The sequence below is a fragment of the Homarus americanus genome, unplaced genomic scaffold (assembly GCF_018991925.1).
Source record: "Homarus americanus isolate GMGI-L3 unplaced genomic scaffold, GMGI_Hamer_2.0 scaffold22250, whole genome shotgun sequence".
In the NCBI taxonomy this organism is placed as follows: Eukaryota; Metazoa; Arthropoda; class Malacostraca; order Decapoda; family Nephropidae; genus Homarus; species Homarus americanus.
The window spans coordinates 1,257,504-1,270,791 of NW_024741189.1; the positions used below are offsets into that span (position 1 = coordinate 1,257,504).

Sequence of the window (13,288 nt, forward strand, 5' to 3'; positions counted from 1 at the left end):
GGTCTGTTAAACACTATTAGATCCTCCTCTCTCTTGTCCGGTGATTCTCTTATAAAGGATCAAGAGGCGTAAACAAACGGTGGTCAGTTATTTTCACCTGATACAATCAACAAGTATTGTTAATTGATCTTCGTTATCTCTCTACTGCCTTGTGTTAATGTCTGACAGTCATTAGAACTAACAGTTGTGTAAATGTTTAAGAGACGAAACAAACTAAACATGAATGAAACATAAAATAGTTGGTGAAAATAACACCGAGAGTAAACACTGCAAGGCTCCCCTGACAGGTGAGTCTTAACCATTGAAACACTGCAAGGCTCCCCTGACAGGTGAGTCTTAACCATTGAAACACTGCAAGGCTCCCCTGACAGGTGAGTCTTAACCATTGAAACACTGCAAGGCTCCCCTGACAGGTGAGTCTTAACCATTGAAACACTGCGAGGCTCCCCTGACAGGTGAGTCTTAACCATTGAAACACTGCGAGGCTCCCCTGACAGGTGAGTCTTAACCATTGAAACACTGCAAGGCTCCCCTGACAGGTGAGTCTTAACCATTGAAACACTGCGAAGGCTCCCCTGACAGGTGAGTCTTAACCATTGAAACACTGCAAGGCTCCCCTGACAGGTGAGTCTTAACCATTGAAACACTGCAAGGCTCCCCTGACAGGTGAGTCTTAACCATTGAAACCTGGCCCCCTGACAGGTGAGTCTTAACCATTGAAACACTGCAAGGCTCCCTGACAGGTGAGTCTTAACCATTGAAACACAAGGCTCCCCTGACAGGTGAGTCTTAACCATTGAAACAGGCTCCTGACAGGTGAGTCTTAACCATTGAAACACTGCAGGCTCCCCTGACAGGTGAGTCTTAACCATTGAAACACTGCAAGGCCCTGACAGGTGAGTCTTACCATTGAAACACTGCGAGGCTCCCCTGACAGGTGAGTCTTAACCATTGAAACACTGGGCTCCCCTGACAGGTGAGTCTTAACCATTGGTGGCTCCTGACAGGTGAGTCTTAACCATTGAAAACACTGCAAGGCTCCCCTGACAGGTGAGTCTTAACCATTGAAACACTGCAAGGCTCCCCTGACAGGTGAGTCTTAACCATTGAAACACTGCGAGGCTCCCCTGACAGGTGAGTCTTAACCATTGAATAATTATTTACTATTTCACAGCCGCTGATCTTTCATAGAAAATTAACTTATCGACGCTGTAATTTCATAATGTTTTCTAGTGGACATTGCCGTAGCGGTCCGACTAATTACCCAAATGTAGCCGCAATGAAGTCAAATAATGGTCCTACAGGAATAAATCGGGTTACTAATCACTTCTCGATTATTATTTGGTGTCATAAAGTAAAAAAAAAATTGGAAAACGTAATTTAATTTGAGTTAATAGGTCGAGTGCCACAACCTAACCTAACCTAACCTAACCTCGACTAGTATTTGGTGTCATAAAGTCACAAAAAATTGGTAAACTTAATTTAATCTGAGTTGTGTTGTGTTAGGTTAGGTTAGGTTAGATTAGATTAGATTAGATTAGATTAGGTACATGCACTTGATCTATTAACTCAGATTAAATTAAGTTTACCAATTTTTTGTGACTTCGTGACACCAAATACTAGTTGAGGTAAGGTTAGGTTAGGCTAGGTTAGGTTAGGTTAGGTTCGGTACATGCACTCGATCTATTAACTCAAATTAAATTACGTTTTCCAATTTTTTTTTTACTTCGTGACACCAAATACTAGTCGAGAAGTGATTAGCAACCCGATTTATTCCTGTAGGACCATTATTTGACTTCATTGCCGCTACATTTGGGTAATTAGTCGGACGGCAGTCATTTAAAAGTTCAACCTAACTTAGCAGGCAGTTATCACACAGGGAGGTGTTGTGTTGTCTAATGCTGCAGTATGTGACCAAGTCCCAGGTTGATGATCTGACTCATTTACACACAATTGTAGGGTCTAAATTGTTTCTCTGACAACACAACACAACACTGCACAATAACTCAACACAGCACAGCACAGCACACAGCACAACACAACTCAGCAGAACACAACAACACACAACACTACATCAACACAACACAGCACACAACACTACAACAACAACACCGCAACACAGCACAGCACACAGCAGAGAAACAGCACAACACAACACCACTACAACAACACCACAACACAGCACAGCAGAACAACACCACAACACAGCACAGCACAGCAGAACAACAACACAGCACAACACAACACAACACAGCACAACACAACACAGCACTACAACAACACCACAACACAGCACAGCAGAACACCACAACACAGCACAGCACAGCAGAACAACAACACAGCACAACACAACAGCACAACACAACACAGCACTACAACAACACCACAACACAGCACAACAGCACACAGCACAACACAACTCAGCAGAACACAACAACACACAACACTACATCAACACAACACAGCACACAACACTACAACAACAACACCGCAACACAGCACAGCACACAGCAGAGAAACAGCACAACACAACACCACTACAACAACACCACAACACAGCACAGCACAGCACAGCACAACACAGCACTACAACAACACCACAACACAACACAGCACAACACAACACAGCACTACAACAACACCACAACACAACACAGCACAGCAGAACAACAACACAACACAACACAGCACAACACAACACAGCACACCACAACACTACAAGAACAACAACACAGTGTACTGTAATGTACTGTACTGTACTGTAGTGTACTGTACTGTACTGTAGTGTACTGTACTGTAGTGTACTGTACTGTAGTGTACTGTACTGTAGTGTACTGTAGTGTACTGTACTTTACTGTACTGTACTGTAGTGTAGTGTACTGTACTGTAGTGTAGTGTACTGTACTGTAGTGTACTGTAGTGTACTGTACTGTAGTGTACTGTACTGTAGTGTACTGTAGTGTACTGTACTTTACTGTAGTGTACTGTACTGTAGTGTAGTGTACTGTAGTGTACTGTACTGTAGTGTAGTGTACTGTAGTGTACTGTACTGTAGTGTACTGTACTGTAGTGTACTGTACTGTACTGTACTGTAATGTAGTGTACTGTACTGTAGTGTACTGTACTGTAGTGTAGTGTACTGTAGTGTAGTGTACTGTACTGTAATGTACTGTACTGTAGTGTACTGTACTGTACTGTAGTGTACTGTACTGTACTGTACTGTAATGTACTGTACTGTACTGTAGTGTACTGTACTGTAATGTACTGTACTGTAATGTAGTGTACTGTACTGTAGTGTACTGTACTGTAATGTAGTGTACTGTACTGTAGTGTACTGTACTGTAGTGTACTGTACTGTACTGTAATGTACTGTACTGTAGTGTACTGTAGTGTACTGTAGTGTACTGTACTGTAGTGTACTGTACTGTACTGTAATGTACTGTACTGTAGTGTACTGTACTGTACTGTACTGTACTGTAGTGTACTGTAGTGTACTGTACTGTACTGTAATGTACTGTACTGTAATGTAATGTAGTGTACTGTACTGTAGTGTACTGTACTGTAGTGTACTGTACTGTACTGTACTGTACTGTACTGTACTGTAGTGTACTGTACTGTAGTGTACTGTACTGCACTGTAGTGTACTGTACTGTAGTGTACTGTACTGTAGTGTACTGTACTGTAGTGTACTGTAGTGTACTGTACTGTAGTGTAGTGTACTGTACTGTAGTGTACTGTACTGTAGTGTACTGTACTGTAGTGTACTGTACTGTAGTGTACTGTAGTGTACTGTACTGTAGTGTACTGTACTGTAGTGTACTGTACTGTACTGTACTGTACTGGGGCCGGGTACTCAAAACACCTCATAAGTTACGTATATTAGCGAGATACAGTACTATATATTGCAGACTCCTCACAGTCCCCTAAATTCAGCATACTCAAAATTTAATTACAGTTCCTTAAGCAGTCCGTAAGTTATCATAACTCCAGTGTTTACCCTGTAAATTCAGTTCTCTTGTCAGAAGGTAGATGACAGTGCAGGAGCTAGTTAGCCAATCAGCGCTCAGTTAACAAAATCATCAACCAATCACAAGAGAAGGAGAAATCAGCTGAGAGTGATGCATGTGATATTAGTTTGTAAACAAAAGATGGAAGGACAACCACCTGAAGAAACGACCAGTGAGACTGAAGTATGCGCCATGGTGTGTGAAGTATGCGCCATGGTGTGTGAAGTATGCGCCATGGTGTGTGAAGTATGCGCCATGGTGTGTGAAGTATGAACCATGGTGTGTGAAGTATGCGCCATGGTGTTTGAAGTATGAGCCATGGTGTGTGAAGTATGCGCCATGGTGTGTGAAGTATGCGCCATGGTGTGTGAAGTATGAACCATGGTGTGTGAAGTATGCGCCATGGTGTTTGAAGTATGCGCCATGGTGTGTGAAGTATGCGCCATGGTGTGTGAAGTATGCGCCATGGTGTGTGAAGTATGCGCCATGGTGTGTGAAGTCGCCAAAAGAAAGAAAATAGTTTTAGGGAAATTTAGCCTAGACCCTGGTGTTTTCCTTTCAATGTTTGGGTCACTTGGACTGAATTGTCTTCAAGTTCATACAAAAAACAACAATTTAAAACCTGAAAATATATCGGATTAGCCGTAAATTTTCTTAAATTAATACTCTACCCTATGATACTGTTCATGAAAAGTCTGGAACTTGACCTAAGGTAGCTGCCAGACAAATTGTCTCACTGACAGCCTGACACTCACCAAAAAAACCATGTACACATTCTCTAACCTAACCTAACATACCATAACATAAAATAACATAACCAAACCTAACTTATAACCTATTGGTATAATTTTTTATTTAAATAATCCTCATGTTCTAACTAAATTGAGTAGGCCCCACGTTTAAACATATATTGGCCTAAGACCGAAGAAGCAGTTATATAGGCCCCTGTTAATCAAGTTAATTGCAATCCATATTTTACTCCTAATATCATTTAATTTTGGCTAACCTATGAAAATTTATAGCCTTTCATGTTATCATAAGCCATATTCATAAGAAAATAGGCTAAGGCTATTGGTTGAATATTAGAAAAACAAGGCGAAGTCTTGGCAGGAATGTTCACTTGACCTCATATTTGGCTTTCATTACTGAGGGATATTTACGGCTATACAACATTAATAAGTTCTATCTGCAAGTTTACTCAGTCATAAAACATATTTTTACCCTAAGTGTGAACAATACAAACCTTCTGTTTTGGTAAAAAATACTCTATAATTTGTAAGAAGACAAAAGATGCGTCTCTTCCAAACTGTGCCAAATACAAACACTCAAGCAGCTTATTATGGCAACAAAAATGTTACGAAAAAGACAAAGTGAAGCATTATATTTCAGTATGTTCATGTACAAAACATTTTCTTCATTATTCTATGATAAAACAAGTCTAACAAGCATTATTACAACATATATTATTATTATTTTTTATACAATCGGGAATTAGTGACTACTACATCTGGGTTAAGAGTGTTACAGAGCCTCAGGAGCTGGTGTAAGTTACGCGCTTTAACTTACGGAGTTCGATGTCAAATATTTGTTTTGAGTATACCATCTGAGTTTTGAGTATACCATCTGAGTTTTGAGTATACCATCTGTGTTTTGAGTATACCATCTGAGTTTTGAGTATGCCAATCTGAGTTTTGAGTATACCATCTGAGTTTTGAGTATACCATCTGTGTTTTGAGTATACCATCTGAGTTTTGAGTATGCCAATCTGAGTTTTGAGTATACCATCTGAGTTTTGAGTATGCCAATCTGAGTTTTGAGTATACCATCTGAGTTTTGAGTATACCATCTGTGTTTTGAGTATACCATCTGTGTTTTGAGTATGCCAATCTGAGACTGTAAGTCCAGCTACAGGGTACACAACGACATACAGTCCCATAATTGTTTTTGAGTATCCAGCCCCTGTTCTGTTCTGTACTGTATTGTACTGTACTATTCTGTACTGTACTGTACAGTATTACCCCGCCTAACGCGGTTTCACTTAATGCGTTTTATCATATACGCGGTGCCTCACCAGAGCTGAACTTTCACTTAACACGGATTTTTTCCACATATACGCGGTGAGTGTCCGGCTCGAGACGCTATTTTTAGATTTGCGCCACCCGCCACCCTGCCTGACTGCCTGTTTTAGCTCATAAAATTCATACAAATTACCCGGCCAGAATATAATTTACATTGCTGGAATTCTTATAATTTGGTGATCATTTTGAATATAAACATCATATATTTTGCATTAGACATACAAATTTTAGATAAAATGTTTACTCTTGAGTAAATATGTTATCTTTTGTGCAAAATATATGACATTTATATTCAAAATATTCCTGGTCTTACAAGGAATCCAGCAATGTCAATTATATTATCCTAACTTTAGTTTGAGGTATTATTTATTACAAAAAAGTTAAGTATTCTGGTTTTCCCACACATCTCCTTGGGACGGTTGGTGGGGGGTGGGGGGAGGGAGGGAGGGAGGGAGGGACCGACCGACCATCTGTTACCCTGTGAAGAATAATTTTTTTTTTTTTATTAACTGAAGATATTTGTTTTAGCTCATAAAATTCATACAAATTACCCGGTCAGAATATAATTTACATTGCTGGAATTCTTATAATTTGATGATCATTTTGAATATAAACATCATATATTTTGCATTAGATAATACAAATTTTAGATAAAATGTTTAATCAGAGTAAATATGTTATCTTTTGTGCAAAATATATGACATTTATATTCAAAATATTCCTGGTCTTACAAGGAATCCAGCAATGTCAATTATATTATCCTAACTTTGATCTGAGGTATTATTTGATACAAAATGTTAAAACTTATTTTTTTCACCCCACATCTCTTGAAGGGAGGATTGGTGGGGGGTTGGGACTGACCGCGCGGTTGGAAGAGGGGGGAGGCAAGGTGGGGTACTTTGATTGACAGATAGTGTAGTGAAGATTATTTTTTTTATTATTAACAGAAGATATTTGTTTTAGCTCATAAAATTCATACAAATTACCCGGTCAGAATATAATTTACATTGCTGGAATTCTTATAATCTGGTGATCATTTTGAATATAAACATCATATATTTTGCATTAGACATACAAATTTTAGATAAAATTTTTTCTCTGGGTAACTATGTTATCTTTTGTGCAAAATATATGACATTTATATTCAAAATATTCCTGGTCTTACAAGGAATCCAGCAATGTCAATTGAATTATCCTAACTTTAGTTTGAGGTATTATTTATTAAAATTTAGTGGTTTTCCCCCAAAAATTTCTCAGAGAGGGAAGAGCCGGCAGTGTAGTGTGAGAGGGAGAGGGAGTTGAGTCCATTATTTGAATGGACATTAACTTGGCGACTGTATTTCTCTATTTCTCTTAAGTATTAATTGTGTGCATGTACCATCATAAAATTAAGATGTTATTTTTACTACAACATAGGTATGTGCCTTCAAAAAGTGGAGTTTGGGGGTCGGGCCGGTTTCTGTTGGAATTAATCCCATATGTTCTGTTGTTCACTTAACGCGGATTTCACTTAACACGGGACCCTCTGGGTTCTATTGACCGCGTTAAGTGGGGTACAACTGTAGTGTACTTTACTGTACTGTACAAAAAAAAATTTTTATTCCAATTTCCTTAATTGATACGAAATATTATTTCTCTAGTGTATTTTGGTGTTTTTAGTCGATTCTGAACTTCGTTTTGTAAAAAATTAACATTTCCCATTTTATTTAATTTTTTTACAAAATTCTCTCATTTGCACAAGAAATGAAGGTCACATTAGACTAAAACACCATAATACATAAGAAAAGTTTTTCGTATAACAATTTCAACTTCCAAATCACTATTGAAACCGAGCCTAACCTAACCTATCCTCCGGCTGGGAAGTTAGGTAAAGTTAGATAGGTTTCTTTAGTTGGTTAGGTTAGGTTCTATATGGTGCTAATAAAAGTCGCCTCTTTTTAAAATACTGTTATGCCCGCGGTGCCCACCATTTCTCTGTGGATGTCGGTCACACTATAATAACCCGTTATAGTACCTCATTCTTTCCTCACACAGTCAAACTGTGGAATGCTCTGCCTTCTTCTGTGTTTCCATACTCATACAATGTCTCACTACAAAAAGATGGTTTTCTTGCACCTTCGTAGTGTAGATTAATATGATCTTTTTCTTTTCTATTTTAATTTCTTTTTACTCCTTTTTTTCAGCCCCCCCCTCCAATGGCTCTATTGTGGGTCAGTGACCTGTCCCAGGTGGGCTATTCCCCCACCCAAAAAAAAAATATAGGTGTTTTGATTGTTTTCTGCCCTAAGCAGCAGTTATTTGGGTAAATTTAGTGAAATTTTTGTATAGATAATGATGTATTAATGATGTAAGAATATTCTAGAATATATTGCATCATTTTTGTTATGATTTTACTTATTATTGGAAGCCTCGGTCAGAGTACGTAGAACGTTCTAGAATCTCCCGGGCCTCTCTGGGTGGTGCTGGGGCGTCTGATGACGTATTTAAGTACCCATGAGCAGACTAGGAATGAGTCGATCGCTTCTGTTCATAGTGTAAAGAATAAGCCTAGTAGAACAACTGAAGACAATTGTTGTACAAGTTTTGTGGAATTATTGTGATTAATATAAAGTGAAATGACGATAAGAATTGGTAGAGTGCCGACTACAGTACATATTTGAAGTGAGAAGTCCAATTGTGAAGCCATTACCCTGTTGTGAAGAATTACTGTTTATTAAAGTAGACTACAGTACACAAGTGTGTTTCTGTGACCTGGTGGAAATCTACCTTCCTGCTGTTTGTCTGTACACTGATACCGATCGTCGGGAATTACCGGAGACTGGCGGGACAGTCAGTGGTAATTCGACAACTCTTGTGAGATACCTACTGCTTCTGTACATACGACCCTAGCTGCTGGTAACCAGTGGTGGAATCTGATAAACAGGGAAAGGGGTTTGTAACAATACTTACTATAATGATATGAACATATGTGGAAAAAATTTACAAAATCAAACAACTTCTGGTGGTAGTGACATTACCCTGTACTGTACTGTAATGGGTTTAAGGTCAAACAGGGAATTACATATTTCTATTTATATATTGTAAGAAAGAGCAAAACATAAATAAAAAATAAAAAGACTTTACTCTACAGGTATTATGTTTGACATTTTATTTTATTTTATTTTTTTGTATTTTAACCGATGGATACAGTGTGACTGAGCACTTACCTTTAATGTAGTCAGCTGAATGCACACGGGGCCCCCATAATTTTCTATTTACAGGTATACATGGAAACTATATTAATTGGATGAAGCAGAGGAGGAGACAGGGCTGGGTGGGTCATCAATGTCGCTTTCTTCAGACAGGTTTATGTACTGTGGAAACTTGCTGGTTGAAGGTATTGGATCATTTTGAGGGAGTGAAGAGGCAGCACTGGTGGGGCGTGAGGAGACAGCACTGGGGGACTTCTTAAAATAGATGTCCAATTTAGACTGCACAGTTTGCTTTTTCTTTTCATTATGAATTTCTCTGTAGCAAGCAAGTGCATCTTGGATCATTCTGTCAACTTTGGCATAACGCTCATAATTTTGATCCATGCCATCAAACATTTGCATCCCTTTATTAATTGTAGCAAATGCCTCTGCCATTTGCTTCACTGAAAACTTTTTGGGGGGGGTGCAGGTCCTTCTTCTACATTTAGACTGGCTTCTTCCTCTGCATCTTTGTGTGCTTCCAGTTCGATGAGATCTTCGTTACTGAGCTCTTCTGCTACACTTTCAACCAACTGTTCAACATCTTCATTATCAACCTCTAACTGAAGCTGTTTACCTAACTCCACTATCTTGTTACTAATATCCGAAATAACTTTATTTTCATTAAATCCTCTAAAACTGTTCACATATCCTTTCAGGACTTTCTTCCATATTCCATTCATGCACTGACCTGTAACCTGATCCCAGGCTGCACTAATGTTCTTTATATATGACAAAATGTTGTACTTCTTCCAAAACTCTCTGAACGCTTTCTCACCTTCAGTAGCAGCAACAGCCTGAGCGAAGGTTGTATGTAAATAATACGCTTTAAAGGCAGCAATAGCACCTTGATCCATGGGTTGGATGATAGAGGTAGTGTTAGGTGGAATGTACACTACCTTAACATCAGGGTGCAGGTGTGGTGGGTGTCCCGGAGCATTATCCAAAATCAGCAAAATCTTGATTGGAATCCGTTGTTGCAGACAATACTCCTTGGCTCGAGGAATGAAACAAGTCACGAACCAATCCTCAAACAGTACAATGGTCATCCAGGCTTTCTTGTTACTGCGATAAAACACTGGCAGTGTGTGATTGCTGAGATGTTTAAAAGCCCTTGGGTTCTCTGAATGATAGATCATGAAGGGCTTTAGCTTGAAACCAGCAACATTCCCCCCCAACAGAAGTGTAATTCTGCCCTTGAGTGCCTTGAATCCTGGCATTGTTTTCGCCTCTTTGTGGATGTATGTCCACTCAGGCATGCGCTTCCACAATAATCCAGTCTCATCCACATTGAATATTTGCTCAGGCAAATAATTTCCTTCCACAATCACATCATCTAACTCCTCCTTAAAAGCTTCGGCAGCACCAACATCGGCACTAGCTGCCTCTCCACTCACCTTAACATTGTGTAAACTGTAGCGTTTTTTAAATCTGTTAAACCACCCATGACTTGCTATAAAGGTTTGCTCACATTCATCTCCTGCCTGCTCCTTCAGGCTTTGGAACAGGCTTCTTGCTTTAGCCTGTAAGGTTAGAAGGCTTAAGGGTACATGCTTCTGTATCTGGTCTTCTATCCATATCACCAATAATTTTTCCATATCGTGAATAGGACCTTGTCTTCTCTTCGAAATTATAGTTCTCTTTATAGGTGTTGTTCCTTTCACTACATCACGAATACGTTCCTTGTCCTTCAGAATAGTGGATATGGTCGAGTGCGAGAAGCCTAGGTCACTTGAGATTGTTGCTACAGTTTTTCCATTCTCATATTGCATTATTGTCTTTATTTTCATCTCAAAGGTAATTGCCTGTCTCCTTTTCTTCGGAGCGCCACCAGCACTCTCACTTGTACGCTTTCCAGTCATTATAAAGTCAATTAAATACGATAATAATGTAAGTACACAGCGCGATCAGTATAGGATACTTTAGCCAAACACCAACTAAGCGCTGTACTGAGTGAGTGTACCCACGCGGTGACCCAAGCCACGCCACGCTCTTGCCCGGGACGGAAACGTTTCGGTATAGAAAATGACATCGTCATTTGAAAATGTTTTGGTTACGACTGCGGTGGTCGTAAGTGCGGATGGATGTAAGTCGGGGACTACCTGTACTGTACTGTATATATCATCTGTGACTGTGTTGGGAGAAATACAGGTACAGTGCATTACTGTTATAATGAATTTGTGGAAATAAGGATTAGGGAGCCTTGGGGGTTGTGAGCCACTCAGTCCAGTGTTATTAAAGTACGGGTATATTTAAGATATTGTACCCAATAAAAAACAAGGTGTACAGTACAGTATTTACAAGTGATTATGGCTAAACACTAATAATTATTATTAAATACTATACTGTACCGTGTAAGCTCACGGTCGCTGACAACTGCATAAACCACAACACATAGCTCAGAAAAATGACCAAGGTTGGACTTCTAAGAGTTTGTCTGGAGAACTACAGAATAGGCAAAATGTTGTACACTACATAAAATGCAATTGCTTAGGGAATTATGAGTATGAACACAATTCTTGTATAAAATAAGTTATGATATTAACAGGTAGTTTAGTGCATTTATTACCAGGATAATTAAAGCTTTCCCTTACTGTTTTCAGGTTGGGTGTTGAGTGGAGCGTGAGAAAATGAATAATGATAATAAAGTTGAGAAACTTCCTCACCACAAGCAGATGGAGTTCTGTCTCACAAGAGCAAAGTACCGGCAAGGGAAGAAGTTAACGGCTGTCAAGGTTTACACCGTGAATGATGAGTCTAAATACCTTATCATCAACGGTGTTCCGGCGATCAAACTGGTGACGGAGCTAGAGAGAGTGTGCCTCAAGTATGGGGATATTGAACTTTTGAAACTGTTACCTGATTATCCATGTGAAGATTACTCTGAGGTGTACTTACTCAAGTATCACAACATCAAGAGTGCGAGGTTTGCCAAGATTCAGTTGGACGGCAAGTCATTTTACGGCGGAGTGTTACACGTGTGTTACGCTCCGGAGCTGGAGTCAGTGGAGGACACAAGGGAGAAACTCCACGACAGAAGGAAGACTATTGCAGCTCTCACCAGGTACAGGCGTGACCCATCTCTTGTGAACCCATCAAAGAAAAATAAAAATAAAATTTTAAATCCAGTAGCAGAACGTTATTTAGAACATTTGAAACCAGAACTAAAGAATGTTAACTCAGACAAGCTACATAGTCGAGTAGCAGTAGAAGGTCCTTCAAGAGTGAATGTTACAACTCCCACATTCCCACATGATGATGATAATATATTTAAGAGAAATTGTGTAAGTAGTTCATTAAGTGATGAGGGAGAAGTAAAAGGTGAGGCTGCTTCTACTAGTAAGAGTGTCTCCTCACGTACTCCAGTGGCAAGTAAGTCCTTACAAGAGCTTCAAAATATATTTATTCCTCCTCAAGTTAAAAGAAAAACAAATTTTTGTGGTCCTTCAACAACCACTGTGAAAAAAATAAGAGTATTTGGTAATAAAAATATTTTATCATATAAATCCAATAATAAATGATGATGGGAAGAACTTGTCTGTATATAATGTTGAATATAGTGAGCTACTGTATTAATGTTTACTCCCAGTTCACAGTGTTCAAGACTAATTCAGTTCCAAGTCTGTTTCATGTTACATTTTTTTTTATGATAAAAATTTTGTGATATCAAGTACTGTATCCTGATGGTCTCAGTGAACTATAAAAGTTAATGGTTCTTAAATAATACATTTGATAAATTAATTTGTACATTTATTACACATAAATATCAGAATTTTTTAGATCCTGGAGCAATTTTCATGGGCCAGCAATGGAAAAATTTGGGTGGTCTTCTGTCAGCCATCTTGGATTGGCAGACTTTTTTTTTTTTTTTTTTTTACGGGAATTAGCCCACCCACACGACCCACAACAGGCCCTGGGGGCGAATGGAATGGGCTCAGCCTGCCAGGACTCCATACAACTTGTGTTGTGTTAC

At 39.0% G+C, this 13,288-nt stretch overlaps 1 protein-coding gene across 2 annotated transcripts; it reads left to right on the plus strand.

The window, feature by feature from the left end:
• Positions 1-83: 83 nt before the first annotated feature.
• On the plus strand, positions 84-13,056 carry LOC121875795 (RNA-binding protein 48-like). Of its 2 annotated transcripts, none has more exons than XM_042380497.1 (2): positions 84-287; positions 11,919-13,056. In XM_042380497.1, exon 2 carries the CDS (start codon positions 11,946-11,948, stop codon positions 12,834-12,836), a length of 891 nt encoding a protein of 296 aa, XP_042236431.1. In that variant the 5' UTR covers positions 84-287; positions 11,919-11,945; the 3' UTR covers positions 12,837-13,056. The 2 variants fall into 2 exon arrangements, with proteins under 2 accessions (XP_042236431.1, XP_042236432.1); XM_042380498.1 differs by lacking the exon at positions 84-287 and adding an exon at positions 1,005-1,092.
• Positions 13,057-13,288: the final 232 nt, after the last annotated feature.